General features: G+C 31.2%; 2 protein-coding genes across 2 annotated transcripts in view; one reads left to right on the forward strand and one right to left on the reverse strand.

Annotated features, from left to right (window-relative positions):
• LOC134696061 (uncharacterized) overlaps positions 1-23,159 on the reverse strand; it is a 216,711-nt gene that overhangs the window by 97,153 nt on the left and 96,399 nt on the right. The gene's annotated exons all lie outside the window — the stretch shown is intronic.
• Positions 7,294-14,190, forward strand: LOC134696235 (galanin receptor type 1-like). The gene is made up of 2 exons (XM_063557919.1): positions 7,294-8,593; positions 12,442-14,190. Exons 1-2 carry the CDS (start codon positions 7,467-7,469, stop codon positions 12,749-12,751), a joined length of 1,437 nt encoding a protein of 478 aa, XP_063413989.1. The 5' UTR covers positions 7,294-7,466; the 3' UTR covers positions 12,752-14,190.

Raw genomic sequence — 23,159 nt, forward strand, 5'->3', positions numbered from 1 at the left:
CCGTTTCTCATTCGTTCAACATCCGTTTTATCCGTGTAACGTACGATAGAAGTCCGTTGGTGATTTTATCTTCCAGACCTCTAACGAATGTATAACAGACACGTCACAGATACAAAACGGAAACGAAACGGACGATTACCGTACAAAACGGACGACTACCGGACGTTCAACGGAAATTTTATTCATTTGCCGTCCGTTCAAAGTTTTGAACATGCTGAAAAATTTCCAACGGACAGAACGGACGTCGACGGATAAAACGTACGACAAACGGACATGCAACGGATATGGACAGACGTCTAACGGATGAGAACCGACGACTAAAGGACATGAACTGATTGAAAAAAAAGTTATCCGCTAGGCATCCGTTCGAGCTATCCGTTAAGCTGTGACCGAGGCTTAAGATTGAAAACTTCACTGCGAAAGTTGTACGAACGCCATCATACTTGTGTTTACTATGAGGTAAAAAAAATATAATGTGCATAGCTGACTAACAAACACCAAATTGTTGAAGTAAGAAAAGACATTAAGGATGAAAACAAATGGGTAAAACATGTTTTCCAAACCGCATTGTTGCACCTGTTCAAAGTCAGGTAGCGGTTGCCTTTGTTAATCTTGTTGTTTTTAGTGACATTATTGTTTAAGGGCCATTTGAAGCCGCTTCTGTGTGCTGGATATCATCGCTTTTTAGAAAACCAGTTGGTGGCTGCAATTTCTACTCTTTAGTCGGGTTGTTGTCTCTTTGACACTTTTCCATTTCAATTCTTAATTTGATTGCATACGTGATGATATAGACTTCAATAATCATAATCGACAACAGTACCATAACAAACAAATTCCACCAGTTTGTATGACACCAGTGCGTACACGAGTTAAAAATGAGATATACTAGACAGTATATTGAATTCGTTGTTGAAGCTTTCTCAATGATGCTTGTGTATACAAACAGATAAAAGGTACTACAATTGGTACATACTCTTCATAATATAATTACACTTGCACCTTTATTACATTTTTATTTCACTATTTAAACCATAGAGCTTGCTGATTGCTACGAACAGTAGCACATACGTGTCATGTGTTCCGGTCATGTATAGCATATATCTTATTATCTATTCCATCACACATTTACATTTTAAAAGATGAAATATATGATTAAAATATTAACGTTGGTATTTTAAAAAACATTATACAGTTTAAAAAAAATGACATTATAACTACTTTTAATATACAGTTTAATGGCCACTTATGCAGCTCTTGAATAGTATGTAATATATACAGATTAATAATTAAATGAAACAATTCAATTAGGCAAAGGAAAATTAAATAACCTTGTATTAATGATTTGCCACATGTTTTCTATAAGTTGTCATGTTAAGTCTAAAATTGTTATAAAATGTAAGTCTGATTACATGACTAGTGTACACAGGCAATGACGATGATGTACAAGGTTACCAACATTAATAATAATTTGTTCATATCATCATTTGTTTAAGAAAGAAAAAAAACCCACAAACCTGAGGAAAAAGCATGTAGTTATAAAAAAGCGAGATCTTGTATAGCAATATCGTTATCGTCTCATGCTTTACAGGCATTACGTGTCATGCGCAACCACATACAATCAAAATAATCAGGAAAGGACAAAATCGATAAAAGAACAGAAAATTTAAACTATCATGGTAAGATTTAACAGTGTGGAACCATACCACTAGGGAAACAAGACATAATTTGTATTGTATGATCTGTAAACATATCTCACGCGATTTCATTCGTTTTTTTTTTCACTATTTGGGAACTGTGTATTTTGTAAGGCGCAAAACCCTGCTTATGAAATATATATTTTGTAAAAAAGCACGAGTGTAACGTATCAATTCAGATATGTAAATGCATCATGGTAAAAGATATAAATACCAGCGAAAAAAATTAATACAAATTTAAACAGGGAGAAGCATATAATTAGCAACTGTTAATGATGTTTTGACACAACACTTTAACTTAAACCAAAATGAGCATTAATCTTGACATTTTAATTGCTTACCATAAAACTGCCATAACGAGTCAATTCTATACTCAGTTTATAATAAAATATTGTTTTTAAAATATCAGATTTCTGACAAGCATGTATAAGTTTGTATGATTTATCATGAATAACGAATTTTTGGAAAAAAATATCAATGTTTTTCAATCAAACTTATCTCCTTACAACATTTAAAGTATTTAGACGGTAACATTGCATTTTTTTTTAAATGAAAATCGCAATCAGTATATACGAACAGCAAAGTTTCAGTATATGAAAATCTTGATAAACAGTTGAAAACTATTCAACGTTTGAAAATCGGGAACATGACCACATACAATATAAACAATTCAGTCGTCTAAACATAATGTATTATGAAACACACATAATATCAACATCAGTATTCTATTTCTACATAAAACAGAATAGAATTGATTTTCGAATTTTGTGTTTTTTGTGTTACCACTTTTAAGTATCTGGTTTTAGGCTACTTAGTGGCGGCTACTTTTAATTGGTGGAGGAATCCAGAGTTCCCGGATAAAACTTCCGACTTTCGAGAGGAAAACTGACAATCATAGTCAAATAACATTGGATTTGAGTGCACGCACACGAGCGAGGTTTGAACACACAACCTCAGTGTAGACTTGCTAGTGATTTTAACTGTTACTACTTAGACCATTCGGTCACCGAGACCCCAAATAATAAACGAAAAACATCAACAAATGCAACCAAAAGAATATCTATCCTGTATAGACAAACAAATTTTTTTTTTACTGTAAGTTCCAATTTGCCTTATAAAATGCATTGTTAAAAAAAATGTAGTGTCGAACTTTAAATAAATATTATTCATAATGGCTATACGCAGGTCTGCTTTCCACATATTTTCTCCTGAAAAGTCCTGTACCAATTCTGGAATATTACAGTTTTTAGACACCGTTTATGTAAAGGCTGTCTGATGTTTTGTAGCAGTACTAGTTTATTTTATGGGTTCGATATTTCATCTTTATGTGTTTATATTTGTACCAATGGGTTACTATTGCATTTACCTTTATTGGTTCACTATTGTACCTTCCATCATTACCGAACAGAACAAAGAAATAACACGACGGGTGCCGTATACGGTCCAAGAAATGCTTACCCTTCTGAAGCACCTGATTTCACTCCCGGTTTTTAGTGGAGTTCGTGTTTGTTTCTAATTTATTATTTATCACTGTTGATGTAAATGTCATTGGTTTTGTCAGTCCCTGTTTACTCCTTGGTTTTTGATTGTTATGGGTTCACTATTGCACTTGTAAGGATTCACACTTATTGGGTGTTTCCAATTTTCTGTGAAAAGACCTATTGTATTTGTTCTGATTATTTATTTTTTCTTCCGCCTACTTTTGTTCTTGCGACATAGGATCTTTTTATTTGAAGTCCTTGATCCAAAAAATGAAAATTAGGTCAGGGTTAAAGGTCAAGGTCATCTTCTAATTTTTGAATTTGGCTTATTTTCCTTTATTTCCCAAACCCGTATAAGATATAGACAATTTGTTTTTCTAAATTGTTAGTTGCGACATGTTGGAACACGTCAATTTCAATTGCAAGGATACGTTCAACGAAAAAATGAGTTTTCTCCCCGCATGTATTTGAAAATACGCGGATGGTGATATAACTCATTAACCAAATATAATTAAGACCTATGGTCTTTTGATTAGACGCCCTTGGTTGATGACCTTGACATTGACCTCAAGGTCATAGCTTAATTTGATGTTCTATATTTTGACCTTTGATTTTACATCATATGTATACATGATAGAGCCTTGACACTTTTTGCAATACATGTAGGTTTCAAACCATTAAAACTTGATAAAAAAGGAAATGACCTTGTATAAACCAGAAGTAGCTATTTTTTGTACTTTATTATTTTTGGAATCAGTGCCAATTAAATAGTTTAATATTACCAGAAGTAACCTTTTTCAAACCGGCAGTAACAAATTATATCCTTTATTAAAAATATATCGTTAGACACTATATATTTTTGAAATCAGCGTATTATCAGCTATCATTTGACGCTGTTTATGACATTTAAAGCCGGATGTTTAATGTTTTCATTTCAAAATACTTCTTTTTGGTGGAAAGTTGTGCACAGAAAAGTAATTAGTTTTAATATATTTGTTGGTTAATCATTGCATTTATATGGGTTAACCTTTGCTTTTTGACGAGTTCGCTTTTAAATTTTGAGGGGTACTGTTAACAAATTTTTGATTTCTTTTTAAATACTAAGGCCGAGATTACCTAAGCTGTATTTGGCAAAACTTTAAGGAATTCTGGTCCTCAATGCTCTTCAACTTCGTACTTTATTTGGCCTTTTCAACTTTTTGGGATTCAAGCGTCTCGGATGAGTCTTTTGTAGACGAAACGTGCGTCTGGCGTATATGCTTAATTTGGTCCTGGTATCTGTGGTGAGTTTATTTAGAACCACTGGGTCGATACCACTGCTGGTGGAGATTTATTGCCCCTAGGGTATCACAAGCCCAGTAGGAAACACTTTTTGTGCTGACATGAATTGTCATTGATATGGTTATATTTATAAATTTACTGTTTACAATTTTTTTTATTTTTTTTTTAAATATTAAGGCTTTTCTACCATAGATTACCAAAGCTGTATTTGGCAAAACTTTTAGAAATTTTGGTCCTCAATGCTCTTCACTTCGTACTTTATTTAGCTTTTTTAACATTGTTTGGATTCGAACGTCACTGATGAGTCTTTTGTAGACGTAACGCGCGTCTGGCGTATATGCTTAATTTGGTTCTGGTATCTGTGATGAGTTTATTTTTTTGTTGAAACTTTATGGGCTTATCTTTTCACCTTGACGTGTTTACTACTGATTTACAAACTTACTAGCCAAGCTATGAGTAGCCTCACCAATGTTGCTAACAAGTCATTTTGTAAATATGTTAAACTGTCGCGTGTATTGTGTTAGTTGAAATCATTACCTCAAAATCATAAATAATTTTTACAGAATCTTTCATCAAAATTTCAAAATTTACAATGGGGATAAGGATTTCGGATTTTTTTAATAGGGAACCTCCTCCAATAGTATAATTTGTGTCTTAAAAAATGTATCATATATATGGCATAATGGCAACATGCACATGTTAATGATCTTTATCCCCTTATTCGATAGGTTCATGAAACTTTACAATGTGTTTCTTACAAAACATTTTGAAATCGTTATTTCAAAAGTCAATTTATTTGTTCGTATTAGGGATTAAACGTGAACATTGGCTTATTTTGAATTATGTTTAACCAATATGGATTGTCAAAAATTAAAGTGTTATGATTTTAAATGCATAAAAATAGATTATATGTAAAGATATCGAATAATGTCATCACAAAGGAACCAGAGCTATACAAAACAAAATCAATATGAAACATTTCTACAGCAAATTAATGTAACAATACTTTGGATTTCTCTACCATTGATGTGTTTCTGAATTAAAGAAGGTGACACTTTAATAGTGATAAGAGGAATGATTAGCAATGGATGGCTTATGAGTAGCCTGTTGTAGAAATATATAAAAACTTCTGAGACGATGGATTGTCTTTTCATTTGATGTTAGTATACAATAAAGTAGTAAGTATCGTTACAGAAATCAGGTAACAACAAACTATTTAGATTTAAGGATATGTGGTATGAGTGTCAATGAGACAACTCTCCATGAAAGTCAAAATGTGTAAAAGTAATGACACAATAACAGTACATAAAACAAAACAAAAAAGAAGAGGGGGAGGGGGAATATTTATAAAACGAAAAAGACAACCATGACGTTGGACAAAATTCCGCCATATAAATTTGTGAACACATATACAAGTGAATAAAATAATTTAGTGGCAAGATATAAATGGAGTACGGATTTGTTTTTTAAATCAATAATTTGGTTGTATATAGTACAGGAACAGAAATAAAATTTTAATTGAAAAATGGCTGTTACGAGTTTAATAATTTGTGTGTAATTTGTTTGTGTCTTGCATAATTAAGATTCGTCAAGACATTTGATTTGAGTTACATTGGAGATATGTTTGAAAACTGGACATCAACTTCGAACATGTTGTAAATGACCGACGAAGTCACAATATAATGTTCTATTATCATAGTACTGTAACATGAGTCTGTGTGTTGAATTCATTAATAATCAATTAAAAAGGAAATCAACTTTAAACCATACCTACAAAGAATAATAAAAATATGAAGCAACTTAATTATGGTTGTCAATCTGTTCATGAACAATTTTGATGGCGATATTTCCAGATCCAGAAAGTTGTAACTCCACTCAATTTGAAATAAATGTTTAACACGAATACAGTTTTCAAGTGCAATCCTTCCATACAAGTGGCCTGCTTGCTTATGACATTTTAAATACGACACATTTGTATTCGACCATGATTAATTCCAAATAAGTGTCAAAAAAATGTTCACATCTATTTTAAGGTTTATGAATAAGAAGTTTTAAAAGAACGTTTACACATGATCGAATGTAAATCTATTACATCATAAAACCATTTTACATTTAGTTATAGAATTCTACTGCATGATTTAATACCTGTTAGTCAATTCGGATTAGTAAATGATGGAATTTTAATTTACAAGTAACCCTTTACGTAAGGTATGATTATAGAACTGTTAAAATATAAATCTTATCTGAGCTACCCACATACATATGAAACCGATATCACTGTACTTTTTTTTATAGTCTTGTTTTCGTTTTTGTATTTTCTGTGTTTTGTATAAATACGATTATCTAATGACGAAACACAAAACATTGAGTCTATGGTGCAAATTTAATTGAGAAGTATTTGCAGTTGTTAACTTTATGATTTTAATAACATTATTTCAAACTGTAAGAAGAAAAAAATTACGTATTTAATGTATATATTAATTAAATATAACTATCTCGTTAATGGTTGTAGATGTTAAAAGAAGTTTAACAATATTGATCAAATCTAGACGATACATTTAAAATGTAATTAGGGATAGACTTTCTTTTATATAATATGAGTTTAAGATGAATAGACGTGTAAATCTATCCATGACAAAGCCTTTTTTTTAAATTCAAATTACGAGCCTAAGATATTTACATACAATACAAGTCGTTCGTCATTAAATACATACACTTTAATAAAAAAATATTTCATGTATTCAAATATAATGAAAAAAGTATCATACAAGACCTTTATCAGTTAAGAAAAGGCGCAAGTTGAATATTAACAGATTTTATAGCAGTGTTTTGTATTTCAACAGTTTAGATTATATAAGGAGGAAGTATAGAGATTGTGAACCGTGTAGAGGTGAACAATTATTATGTATAAAAAGAAAAGAATTCAAGTGACGAGCAATGCACAAAATATTACCTTGCATAGATACACCCTATTCAACCTGCTTTACGTTTTGTTATAAGAAAGCATTAAATGACCTTTATTTTGTTAGACGCTTGTTCTGTTGGTAGAGAAACGCTTTTAATGGTTGTCGGTGTTCAAACAGGTGGAAGCAGTACTATAGATACAACTGATTCATATACAGAGTGCTCCTTCAAATCGTCAAATTATGTAAATGTAACTAATTTTAATAATTATGACAACATAACTGATGTGCCATTTGATACAAATGCAGTACAGTTAGAGGAAATTACAAAATGGATTTGGAGAATAATATCACCAATAATATTTATTGTCGGAGTTTTTGGAAACATTGGAATTATTATAGTTTTATGTCGGATGAAACAATGGAAAAATATAACCTACAATTTCTTGTTTATTCTTTCTTTATCGGACACTACCGTCCTTATAACTGGATTAGTGAGACGATGGATTCTAGCAACGTTCGATTTCGACATTCGTACTATTTCTGACGTCGGTTGTAAACTAGATGTCTTTATGATATATTTTTCAATGCATATTTCATCTTGGATACTGGTGTCCATAACTGTTGAGAGATTTGTGAAAACTCGGTTTCCGTTACAATATCGAACTGCAAAATTTTCATCACTGCTTAAAATAGTTCTCATAGTACCAATAGTGATGAGCTTCGCAATAGATGGTCATCTTTTTATAAATAATGGTTTGAAGAAAGTACAAAATGAATATGTATGCAATAACACATCACCTGCATCTTACAATTTTGAAGAAAAATATTATGTTGTCATAGATCTAGTATGGTTGTCTTTACTGCCGTTTATATTGATGTTTATCATGAATATCTTTATTGGGCAGACATTACGGAGCTCTGGACGATTACGTGGATTATTTATGAGAAGTAAAGAATATAGAAAGCGCAACGTAAGGAGTAGTAAGCGCCTTACTCAGATGTTATTCTTCATAAGTATATATTTCATAATAACAACACTTCCAATATCAATTTTCAATGCAATTGACTCGTTTATCCCATCAGCAACTGCATTAATATCAGGACAACGCGAGCTTACCAAAGCGATACTGTATGGGTTTCAATTTTCTAATTATGGAATTAACTTTTACATTTACGTCAACATCAACGAAACTTTTAAAAGAAACCTTCCAGTGGTGTGCAGGAGGAATATGTAAGTGTTAATTAAATTGTAGATACACCCCAATTTTGAGTCATATGACGACCTAAATATATCAATACCAATAACTTTATTGGAATCATTGAACGACTCGACAAAAAATTATATTTATTTTACACAATCAGATATTAAAATTACAACTATAACTTAAGGCTTGTTAACGCCTTATTCATAATAAATTTTACTGAAGAATTGTGTAAACTGATTCTTAAGTAAACAGTATTATTAATTAGAAAACGAAATAAAAATGGCATGAGAAAACCGTTTAACATGTTTACATTTTTCTTAACTTTCAATGAATGAACAATCCCAATTTAGTTTTTTTTTTAAATCATGGTTCCTCTTTTTTAGAAGCATTTTGTCCTATATTCATTCAGCGTTTTTAGGTTGTGAAGACAAATTATTTGTTTCGATTGAAAGATGTTCTCGTCAACAGAAATTAAAATTAATGTGTTTGATATATACAAGCATAAATATTCGTTATAGTTTTCATCATCTTTATTGCACATTTAAGAATATACATGTTGTTATAGAATATTTATACTAACTAAGATTCACATGGTTAAATTTATCAATGCAAACTTTCCTTTGTATGTAGATTTCGAATTGCCCATCATTTTGATAAGAACAAATATATGATTTTAGATTTGTGTGTTTAAAAAATTAATAAAACGCTTCTCTGAGCGCAGCATGATACGACCGCAGAGGTCAAACCCTGAACAGTTTGGGCAAATTTTAACACAATATTCAAGGTTGATTCTGGTTGAATTTAGATTGTGATCGAATTTGTTTCATATAGGTTTCTAACACAAAATAAATGTGGTAAAATTTGAAAAAAGAAAGAAGAAAAAAAAGAAAATATGAAGCTCTTAAAACAGTTAGAAAAAATCCTATCCTTTTAACCACCCCTCCTTGAGAAATTAACCAAAACTCAATACCAGTTTTTCATTTGTGATATTGAACCTCTGGGGACAATGTCAGAGTGTTCCATTCACTTACAAGTTACTGTCGGAAACAACAAAAATGCTTGTTCTGTCCTATTTTGTCCAGTTATTCCGAAACTAGTAAAAATAATCCCCAAAAAATCATGAAAACGTTCCTTTTGTGGTATTGGACCTCAATGTTATATTTCATAATCCTAGCCCTAACCCGACTGCACGGACAATCACGAGTTCATAGCAGATTACTAATCTAAAAAAACAACATTTGCGGTCGTATAAAAATGCTAAATTCTAGTTTCTAGTCAAATACAACATGTGTGTTCATTCAAATATGAATATCAGTGTTTCGCGACATCAATCCTCAAATATTTCCTTATGTTAAATAGTGTCAATCTATTTGGATACGACAGGTCTCGTGTGTATATGTGCATGCGTATATAAAAAGTAGTTTAGCTAGTTTGAAAAGAGAAGATATTCAATTTAGTAAAGTCGAAATTCTCGGATATTAAAACTTATTTTTGTAATATGTATCTTAAAAGTGTGAAAAGGAATAACAATAACAAAACAATAACGTGGAAGTATGTTTTTATAATACACGTCCTGGATTTAAACAATAATAATATCAGTTTCATCCAATTTATTCAAATTATCTTATACTTAATGTTACTAACATTTTGATGTGAATATTAGATAGGATTCTAATATTCAAGTCAGTGTATAAAATAAGACATAAAATTAACTTTAAAAAAACAATAAACGCTTTTTTTTTAATTCAAACTATGTTTATTAAGCATGTATAAAAGGTCATTTGTGAGATAACATCATATTTGAAAAGAAAGATTTGATAACTTTTTAGAATTTTGCATCCTCAATGCTCTTCAACTTTGTACTTGTTTGCCTTTATAAATATTTCGATATAAGCGTCACTGACGAGTCTTATGTAGACGAAACGCGCGTTTGGCGTACTACATAATAATCCTGGTATCTTTAATAACTATTGATCATCCCGCACGAGGAAACTAATAAACAAGATCATGATCATTGTCTCCAAAAAGAATTGCTTTGTTTTCTTCTTCATGAAAATGATTCTAAAATTTAAGTAGGCAATACTCATCATACTTAGTTTTTCAATCGAATTCTACATGTAGGTCATCTTTCTAAAAATGTCAAATTTCTAAATTACAAAATGGAATAAACATTTCTAGTTGTAGCGAACAAACAATACTTTTGGAGCAACATAAACAAATATAAAATCTTTATAATAACGGAAAAGAATATATTGCAAATTATTTCGATAGTACTTTCCTGTTACACTGACTAAAGTTTAATGCTATTTAGAAAAGGTCTTGATAACATTTGTAGGTTGTGTTTTTCGATAGCGAAACTGCTTTATATTCCCAGTCTGATAGCTAATAGATTTTTTTTCAATTTTCCATTATCTAAAAGAACTTTTAAACTTGGTTTTCAAATTTTATAAAAATAATAATCAACAATGTAAGTCTAAGATAGTATTCGGAATGGTCAGTGTTTGGTGTCTCTTTCTAATGATTCCAACATCAATTTTTTCCATCGCATGTTATTTTACTTTCGTCATTGTGTTTTGGGAACAGGACCATGCGATAACTATATTACACGAAATTTAACAGGATAATCACCACAGGATATGCAAATTGCTTTATGCAAATGTATGCTGTTTTTAAATAACTTACCTCGTCTGTGCCGTGATAATGTTTGCTAATTTGGTCTATACTTCCCAAACGTTTATATTATGGAAATAAACTATCATAGATACGGACGAGTAACTTATTTGAACAAGCTGTATATTTTCTGACAGCACTTACAATTAAGTCAGAAGAGAATAGTTATTATGTCATTTATTTATGTTGGTGTCGTTCAAAGGTAGTACAAATTGATAAAGAACTCGAAAGAGATAAATTACAATCAAGACATTAATATGATATCACACTGAGCTCATTATTAGAGGACTTGTATTCAAATAAAACTGCACTTTCATTTAAATAATTTATCTATCAATTTAATCTTTGACAAAAAAGAAAAGCTGTGATTTAAATTCATTTTGAGTCGCATTACGACGCAATTGCAAACACCTCATATAAGGAGGGATTAATTTATATTGCCCATAACAGATCATGTATGTATGAAGTCAAAGATCTTGCATTAATTTTGAATGATTATATAATTGATTTGGAATATTAGAATTGAAAATATTTAAACAGACAAATTATTACGTTTATATGTAAAAAATTGCAGTAGAGTTTAGAAGCTTCAACAATCTATTTCCTGACTATATTTCCTACTGCATCGTCATAACTGCTAACTGCTAATACGATTTGTGTAAACATGTCATCATTTCAAATATATTCTTTTCATCAGGAATGGAATTGTTCTGGGTCTTCTTTAGTTTTATGTTATGCAGTAAATGCAGGAAACCTGAGTAACACAAAGTCTATTAATACTGATAAATATACATTATGTAGATTCTATAAACTTTTAAAGAGTTTCTTTAAAACCCTAAAGATACATCTTGATCATATTGCGTCTAAACTCTTGACACTAAAAGCTTCTTGACTGCATGCAACATTCCGGTTCACCCTATTAAATTCGTGTATAAATTGCTGTTCGGGATTGTTCACATGACCATAATATGTAGGGTATTTCCCAAAACAAACAATTATGACAAATGGAGACAATTGTTTATAGAAATAGTTCACTGACCTAATAATTTCTTTTTACAAAGCATAACAATAATGTTTTATTACCTACATCAGTTAATGAAAAAAAGATTGATTGATTCTTAAATAGTTCATAAAGTATTCACATATCGGCAATGCTTTAATTTATCAAAAGTTAAATATTATTAATACATTTTGTTTATTAAAGTTTCAGCATGCGAAGACAGACCTCGACACAGCAGAATTCTATTTCTACTAGAACAACATTAACTGATGTTCCAACCTTGGTTCAAAATGGCAACGTCCATACTCCTAAAGATTCGATTGGATGCCAGGAGTCAGATAGACATGTTAGAAAACAGCGACACTCCCCTCAAATGTTTAATTTATCATTGTTACTTGTTCCTTCACTACGAGATAATATCCCTGATCTATCAGAACATAAAACGCTTCACAGTATTACTGACAAAGACGACACAACTAAACATGATACAGTTATAGAAAGTACATATCTCTAACGATCATACTTAAGAGTATTAAAAATGTTTAAAACACGGACAGCTATTGCATCTTCGACTCATTACAATAACGAAACAGGGTCATATATGATTTATGTAATACATGGATCTGAACTTTAGAGGTAGCGTTAGAGTAGAGATAGAGCTAGATTCCTTGTATTAGTTTCACACACATTGTCACATAAATTACATGAACTAAGCCCAAGTGTGGTATACAATATGTACGACAAACAGGACGGGAGTTTTTTTTAAACGAACAGAGGAACATCTATACCGCTTCCAACCTAAGAAAGTCAATAGCATATTTTATCAACATTTAGTAAACACAACCACAATACTAAATTTAAATGATTTCAACCGATCGAAACGGTCCAGAAACAACAAGGACAGTCGCAAAAACAATTTGAAGATTCCAGTAAAATTATCGAACTGTCTTGGATTAAACGACTTTAAACAGCTTATCCCCTGGGTCTAAATGACAATATACTTGAAAAGGGAACATATCTAATACTTCCTCTATTGCAATCATGAATATTATTGATAAAAAACCAACGAAATAATATGTCTCATGGGAAACGTATCAATCGAAATCAACGGGTTAAACATCGCATAAATTATACAATTGATAATCTCCCATCTATATTTAAAAATAATGGTAGGCATCAATTATTATGTAAACTGGGGCAAATACCCATTAGTAAATTACACGACATTTTCAAAGAGTGTGACACCATTTCATTATTTAGCCCACTGTATGAATATTCTCGTATAATTACAGCTTTTTGCCACCATAGGCTGTTCCCTCGAATCGAGAAACCTGAAGATCATAAACGTCATTTTTTGAAAATTAAATATATTATCAGAGGTGTTGATTTTATCAACTTATCTAGTATATTTAATGACTCTACCGTTCAAAACTTTATACCTCCATATTTTGATAAGATAGAACCACCTATAATGTCATACAGATAAAAAAAACCAGCCGAAGTTTAATTTTTAATTATACGTCGGTTCCATCAGACGTGAATATAGATAGTAATACTCCCTTAACTTGAAATCGTGAATCGTTGAAATTTAGATATGTTCCCTATGGCCATGTCAGTGCTCTTAACTAGTTCATTAACTACTCTTAAAGAGCTTATCGAAAACTATTGTAATAACATATATGAACATAGTGGTATAAACCATATTTGGAGTGTAAAATATTCTTTGGATGTTTAAGATAAATTACGGGCTTTTGATGGTCCTTTTGCAGTTGTTTTGATTCTGTTAATAGTTTTGATTTTTCTTCTCTTTACACTACACTTCCACACTATCTTATTAAACAAAAGTTTACCTATTTAAGTAAATGGTCGTTTGGTAAAGCTGAATGTAGATATATTTGCTGCAACTTATTAAAAGCCTTCTTCTCTAATGAGAAATATAGATTCTTACATTGATACCAGTGGATTATCGGATTTATCCAATCGAGATAGTTAAATTATCAATTTTAAAGTTCGAGCCGCCTCGGCGAGTACTTTAAAATTTATAATTTAACTATCGAGATTGGATAAATCCGATTATCCACGAGTAACTATGTAAGAATCTGTTTCTCTAATGATTAAAAAGACATTTTCTTTTTTTGTTTACCGAAAATACCCTTCGAGTGCCTTTCACATTGCACGAAGTTGTCAATTTCATTAACACCTGTTATCATATTTTGGTTCATCCAGTCAGCCAAAAAGGTCATGACCCTTAAAATCATCCAATGATCTTCTGAGATCACCAGCAACCACACGTTGATTAAACTTTTTTATACAATGGGTTCGAAAAGGGATAAATTTCAATAGAATTAGAGAAAGGTAAATATGCTAAATATGCTTATTAAGAATCACAGTTTATGACTAAACTCAGTTAAGACCCGTCGAAATTGCATTTAGTTGATAAATTCAACAACACTTACCGTTATCTTGATGATATATTTTCGTTAAATAATGAAGAATTTTCTCAATATACTGTTGAAATTTACCTCAAGGAACATACTTCAAATAAACCAAATTTATCCGGTAATACCTGTCCTTTCCTGGATTTAGATATTTCGGTTTTAAACGGGAAACTCCACACTAAAATTTACGACAAAAGAGACAATTTTTGGTTCCCTATTGTTAATTTTCCATTTTTAGAAGGTGATGTTCCTTTGGCACCATCTTACGGTGGTTATAATTCACAACGTGTTCGCTATGCCCGTGTCTTTTGTGATATTTTTTATTTTTACGAACGCAACCTATGTATTACTGGTAAATTATTAAACCAGGGTTATCGTTACCATAAATTACTTAAATAAAGGCAACAGTAATATACCGCTGTTCAAAACTCATAAATCCATGGACAGAAAACAAACTCGGGGTAACAAACTAAAACCGAAGGAAACGCATTAAATATCAGAGGAGGACAACGACATAACACTTAAATGTAACACACATAGAAACGGACCGAGCATCAGACAAATTCCCATCAGAATAACAAATATAACATATTTATAGCATCAAAACCAAATACATGAATTTGGGATAGACAAGAACCGTGACACGTCTTATCGCAATGTGAATTTACACTAAAAAATAAGAGAAAACAAACGACACAACGTTAAAATGTAGTACACTCAGAAACGAAATATGATATAACAATGGCTATATTCCTGACTTGGTACAGGGCATTTTTAAAGGAAAAAATGTTGGGTTGAACCTTGTTTTGTGGCATTCCAAACCTCGCACTCTTAAAACCTTAATTTTTCCATAGACATAAATATTTGATTTTGAAGTTTGGATGTACCTGTAGAAAACTTATTTAAAACGGGATAGCACATCCTCATTTTTACGGAAATGTTGTTAACCGTGCCCGGAAATTTAGAAATGATCCATGTAAACTTGTCGCTCCCTTAAATACACTTATTCTTAAAGGTTACCAATTCAACACTGTAATAAGATCATTGAATATTGTTTTTATTGGTATAAATATTGATTTTGTTATTAGAAGATTAAAAGTTACTAAATATTACTAGTATGTTATATACATATACATATACATATTCATGGATCTACAATTTGATACCTGTTACTTGGCATTACACAAGGTCATCTTTTTCTCTGGCTGTTTATGAAGTCTTTATACTAAATCCATTGTTTGTTGGATGTGTACGGATTGATTGTTTAGTCTTAGATGCATGAATTGTTTTATTAGTTGTTAGTGGCTTTGAACTAGCTATCAGATAACTGCGAGTAGTCTCAGATCTGTGCATTGTGTCTTTTTGTGTTGGGATGTATAAGTACCCGGCAATGTCCATCTGATGAGTTTAGCCTTTTTTCAACTGATTTGTTTTGTCCGTTCTTATGTTGTACTTTTATACCACTGTCCCAGGTTAGGGGAGGGTTGGGATCCAGCTAACATGTTTAACCCCGCCTTATAATTTATGCATATCCTGTCCCAAGTCAGGATCCTGTAATTCAGTGGTTGTCGTTTGTTTATGTGTTAAATACTTGTTTATCGTTCATTTTTTAATAATTTTTTGACATGAATAAGGCCGTCAGTATTCTCGTTTTAATTGTTTTTTATTGTCCTACGGGGTCTTTTATAGCTGACTATGCGGTATGGGCTTTGCTCATTGTTGGAGGCCGTACGGTGACTTTTGTGGAAAGTTGTCTCATTGACAATCATACCACATCTTCTTTTCTATATTGTCGTATGCTTAATTCAAAAAGGTCGTGCGGTTCTCAGACAGTTTATGACGTATTTAAACTATATCCATTGTATACGTATTAATTGATACTTATTCTAGGTAAACGTTAATTAGATTTCAGTTGCTGATATGTGTCCTTTATTTTTCGGTTATCTAATTTTATGTTTTTGACTGGTACCGATTGTTTTTTTGATACGTCAATCTCAGCTGATTTTTACAGTTAGTTCTTATGCTTTGATTTTACCACACAGTCCTTTAATACGGAGACGTTTTTCCGTTTACAAACTTTAAAAAAACAACATATAATCCATGTGCACGTCCAGTTTGAGGAGCTATAGTTCAGTAGATGTCATTAATTTATCTTTGTCATTTTTTTTGTAAAAGGCTTTATTAAAACTTAAGTCGTAAGTTTTTTTTTTCAATTTGATTCTTATCTAGGCTTTTTATGAAGGCGACTTTACGATATCGGCTTTCACGTTGCTGAGTGTCGTGCGGTAGTAAATAACTGCCTATATGCACTTCATATAAACACTTATGGAAAGTTATTTTATTAACAATCATACCACATCTTTTTATTTTTATTCAAACCTATACGTTATTGGTTAAGCTATTTTGATACACTATTTACAATGTTGCATATTATTGAAATTGACCTTCAATGATCAAGCTATAATGGGCCCTCACTTTGACCATTACTGGTTTACGTTTTACAAACTGTGAATTGACACTCATACCACACCTTTTTGATTTATGGATATCTGTGATGATATGTTGTTTGCCAAATAAAACCAATAATATTTATTTTCGGAGATTTTGGAAACATTGGAATTATGATTGTTTTATGTCGGATGAAACAATGGAAAAGTATAACCTACAATTTCCTGCTTATTCTTTCTTTATCGGACACTACCGTACTTATAACTGGATGAGTGAGACGATGGATTCTAGCAACGTTCGATTTCGATATTCGGATCATTTCTGACGTCGGTTGTAAACTGGATGTCTCTATGATATCTTTTCCAATACATATTTCGTCTTGGATACTGGTGTCCATAACTGTTGAGAGGTTTTTATAAAATCGACTTCCGGTACAATATCAAATTGCAAAATTTTCATCACAGCTTAAAATAGTTCTCATAGTACCAATGCTGATGAGCTTCGCAATAGATGGCCATCTTTTTATAAATAACGGTTTGATGAAAGTACAGAATGAATAAAGATGCAATAACACATCACCTGCATCTTACAATTTTGAAGACAAATATTATGTTGTCATAGATCTAGTGTGGCTGTCGTTACTGCCATTTATTTTGATGTTCATCATGAATATCTTTATTGGACAATCATTACGGAGCTCTGGACGATTACGTGGATTATTTATGAGGAGTAGAGAATATAGAAAACGCAACGTAAGGAGTAGTAAGCGCCTTACTCAGATGTTATTATTCATAAGTATATATTTCATAATAACAACACTTCCAATATCAATTTTCAATGCAGTTGACTCGTTTACCACGACAACTACATTAGTATCAGCACAACGTGGGCTTATCAAAGCAATACTGTATTTGTTTCAATTTTCTAATTATGGAATTAACTTTTACATTTACGTCAACATCAACGAAACTTTTAAAAGAAACCTTCCAACGGTTTGTAACCGAAATATGTAAGTGTATATTATAAAATAAAAACACATTTTGTGTTACATGAATATAACTTAATTGAATTCATTGAACGACTTCACTAGAAATAAATCTTATTGATCACAATTAAACATCAATTATGACAGTTCTTGTCCATTCGTTTTTGATGCGTTTTGTTTTTTTGATTTTGCCATGTGATTATGGACTTTTCAAATTGATTTTCCTCTGAGTTCAGTATTTTTGTGATTTTACTTTTTACAACGCTAACTAAAGGCTTTTAATGCCTTACTCATAGAATAATTTTACTGCAGAATTGTGTGAATTGATTCTACAGTAAACAGTGTTAATATTGAAATAAAAAGCTATATAAAAAGCTATTATACAATGTATGTTTCGTAGATCTTCGTAACAGACATTCAATGAACGCAAATACATTAAAACATAATTAAAGTTATAGTTTCCTTTTGTGAGAGGTATTTTGTCTTATACTCATTCGTAAATAGTTTGTGTAGGGAATCATTTCTTTTGGATAAAATATGTTCTCGTCAACATAATTTAATTTTGATGTGTTTGGTTTATAGAAGCAGAACCTGTTATTGTTTTCATAATCTTTATTGAACATTTTAGAATATACAAGTAGTGATATAATTTTTTATATCAATTAACCTTCCCAGGGTTTAATTAATTCATGGAAACTTTTCCTGTGTATGTCAAATTGACCATTGTGTTGATAACGAACAAATACATGATTCTAGATTTTTGTGCCTACAAGACCAATGTAGGAAAGTTATTAGACAAGAGTAAAATTTTGTTAAGTCTAATACAATTATCTATTAAAATATGCAGTGTTTTGACGATATCAATCCTCAGATTAATTTATTTAAAGAGAATATTTAAAGAGAGTCAATCTATTTAAAGAAGACAGGTCACGTGTGTGCATTTGCATGCGTATAGGAAAAGTAGGTTTGTTTTGTAATTTAAAAGTGTGAAAGTGTTGAAAAGGGCAATAGCAATAACAAAAGGATTACTTGGAAGTTCAAAATTCACGTCCTGGACTCATAAAAGAAACCCTTAAAAATCAGTTTCATCCAATTTATGCAAACTATCTTATACCTAATATTACTAACATTTTGATGTAAACATTAGATAAGATTCTAATATTCAGGTCAATGTATAAAATAAGACATACAATGAACGTTAAAAAAATCTGAACACAATGTGCTATAAAGAATAATAAAAGCTTCTTTTTTTTTTTAATTTAAACTATGTTTATTTAGCAGGTATAAAGGGTCATATGTGAGATAACATCATATTTGAAAAGAAAGACAAGAAAGACTTCAGATTAGATTTTCCTCTGAGTTCATCTTCATTGTGACTTTTATTTTTTCTTACAAGGAAACTAATAAACAATATCATGATCCTTGACTCCCAAAAGAATTGCTTTTTTTTCTTCTTCATCAAAATGATTCTAAGATATAAGCAGTCACCACTAATCATACTTAGTTTTCCAATAGATGTAGGTCATCTTTCTAAAAATGTCAAATTTCGTAATTACAAAATGGATGAAACGTTCCTAGTGGTAGCAAACAAACAATACTTGTGAAGCAACATATACAAACATGAAATCTGTATAATAACGGAAAACAATGAAAAAGAGTAAAATGAAAATTCCTTCGATAGGACTTTCACTGATCAAAGGTTTAATGCTATTTAGAAAACTGGTTTTCAATTGTTATAAAAATAATAAAGAATATAAGTCTAAGATAGCATTCGAAATGGTCAGTTTTAGTCGTCTCTTTCAAATGATTTCAACAACGAGTAAGTTCATCGCATATTGTTTTACTTTTGTCATTGTGTTTTGGGAACAGGACCATCCGATAACAATATAACACCATATTTAGCATTATATCCTTTCACCCGTATTGTCTAAACGAGTATCTGGAACATTGTTACATTAAGTTTGTGCTTAATTGCACAAATAAAGGTGTAAAAGCCTTTAAAACAGCTTAAGTAACACAAAAAATCCAGTATGTTTAGAAATATATGTAAATATATACTTTTTAAAGACGCTTCGATGAAATACTGCTATCATAAAAACTGCTACAAAAGTAACAGAATAGACACAACGGGATATGCAATTTGCGTCATGCTATATGATGTTGTTAAATAACTCCCCCGTCTATGCCGTGGAAAAGTTTCTTATGTGGTCCATATTGCCAACCCGTTTCTATTAGGAAATAAACTATCATAGAGTTACTTATTTGAACAAGCTGTATATGTTTTGACAGCACTTATAATATAGTCAAAAGAGAAAAGTTCGTATGTCATTTATTTATGTTGATGTTGTTCAAATCCAGTACGAATTGATAACGAACATGAAAGAGATAGATTACATTAAAGACATTTATTTGATATCTCACTGTGCTCATTATTTGGGGATTTGTATTCAAATTAAACTGCACTTTCGTTTAAATAATTTATTTATCAATTTAACCTTTAAATAACAAAAAAGAAAAGCTGTGATTTAAATTCATTTCGAGTCGCATTACGAAAGCAAACACCAAATATAAGGAGGGATTAATTTTAATTGCTCATAACAGTTCATATATGCATGACGTCAAAGATCTTGCATTAGTTTTGAATTATTATCTAATTGATTGAGAATATTAAAGTAGAAAATACATAAACCGACAAATCATTACCTTTATATGTAAAGAATTGCAGGAGAGTTCAGAAGCTACAAATTATTTTCTGACTATTATTCCTACTGCATCTTCATAACTGCTAACTGCTAACACGTTTTGTGTTAACATATTATTATCTCAAATATAATTTTTTCATCGGGGATAGAATTGTTCTGGGTCTTCTTTGGTTTTTATTTTATGCAGTAAATGCACGAAACCTGAGTAGCACTTCTGCTATTAATACTGATAAATATACATTATGTAGATTGTATAAACTTTTAAAGAGTTTCTTTAGAACCCTAAAGATACATCATGATCATATTGCGTCTAAACTCTTGACACCGAAAACTACTTAACTGCATGCAACATTCCGATTCACCCAATTAAATTCGTGCATAAATTGCTGTCCTCGGTTTTTCCCATGACCATAATATGTAGGGTATTTCCCAAACCAAAAAATTATGACAAACGGAGACAATTTTTATTTTTTTATAGAAATAGTTTACTGACCTAACATATTCTATTGACAAAGCATAACAACGATGTTAGTTAATAAAAGACGGACTTCGACACAGCATAATTCTATTTCTACCAGAACAACATTAACTGACCCGGCACAAAATGGCAACGTTCATACTTTCAAAGATTCGGTTGGATGCAAGGAATCAGACAAATATGATCGAAAACAGCAACAATCCCCCCAATTGTTTAATTTATCATTATTAATCGTTCCTTCACTACGACATAATATCAGTGATCTATCAGAACATAAAACGCTTCACAATATCACTGATAAAGAAGAAACCGCTAGACATGATACAGCTATAGAAAGTACATATCTCTAACGATCATACTTCGAGTATTAAACATGTTTAACTCTCGATTTTCATATACGGACAGTTATTTCAATTTCGACTCATTACAATTACGAAATATGGTCCTACATGATTCATGTAATACATGGATCTGAATTTTAGAGTTATAGTTAGATTAGAGAGAGAGCTAGGTTCCTTGTTTTAGTTTCACGAACAGGATCGAATTTTAAAAGTTGTCTCATTGCTCTAAAGTCGGACTATTTGAAAGGTTTTATGATAAAAAAAAAGGGCGTGCGGTTCTCAGATTGTTTATGATGTCTTAAAAATTAATTCGTTTGCTGTTACTACACTGTCCTTGATTACGGGGATGTTTTTTCCGTTTACAAATATGTTTAAAACAACCATATAATAATATATGTGCAGTGTTTGTAATTGATTTAAATATGTCATTTTTTTTGGTAAACTTATTTTTCATTACTGAGGTCGTCAGTTCTCTCTTTCGAATTGTTTCTTATATAAACTTGGCCTTTGATATAGCCGACTATACGTTATCGGTTTGTTCGTTAATAAATGCCGTCCGTTGGTCAATAATTGCTTATATTGATAAAAAAAAAGATATGGTACGACAACTCTCTTGTCTAAGTCACGATTTATAATAGTAAACTATTATATGTCTAGGTACGGCCTTTCACGGGGAGACTTGGAGCACACCGAACAACAAGTTATGAAGGACCCCAAAAATTGACATGTGCGAAACCATTCAAACAGGAATAACAACGGTTTAATCTATATAAAAAACGAAAAACACATATGAACCGAATAAAAAAGACAGCTACTGAGCATCATATTCCCTCACATATATTTGCCCATTATGTGAACTACTGTGGTTAGCTGTTGCAGTGTCAATCCTATCACATATCATTATTAGGTCTTTCCACTTTTCTGTAGAAAGACCTATTGTATTTGTTCTAATTATTATTAATTTTATTTCCGCCATATCTTGAAATTTTTGTTTACCAATATGTCGCTCAGATATTCTTTTTCTAAATTGTTTGTTAAATCGATGAAATTTTATTGGAGTTATCTACCTTTATGGTATCAATTTGTAGGTATGGTTTGTTTTTTAACTCATAAACCGTTGACCGTATAAGTCTGTATTGTTTTGATTTGACGCCCCTAGGTCCTAACTTAGAAAAGGAGGTCATGGTTAAAGGTCAAGTTCTCAATTGTGACTTTGCATGTTTTTGCATTTTTTCCGACACTTTGTAAGATACATAAAAGAACAAGTGCAAAATGTCTGCTTTATTGTAATGAAGATATGCTACATTTGGTCTGATACAATATATAAGCACCTTATATGAGATAGTGCCCCAAAAATGTCTGAATATAAGGTTATTTGATTATAACTTCAACTAATAAAATTGAGAATGGAAATGGGAAATGTATCAAAGAAACAACAACCCGACCATTGGAAAAACAACAGCAGAAGGTCACCAATAGGTCTTCAATGTAACGAGAAATTCTCGCACCGGAGGCGTCTTTCAGCTTGCC

The sequence above is a fragment of the Mytilus trossulus genome, chromosome 14 (genome assembly GCF_036588685.1).
Source record: "Mytilus trossulus isolate FHL-02 chromosome 14, PNRI_Mtr1.1.1.hap1, whole genome shotgun sequence".
NCBI classification, from domain to species: domain Eukaryota; kingdom Metazoa; phylum Mollusca; class Bivalvia; order Mytilida; family Mytilidae; genus Mytilus; species Mytilus trossulus.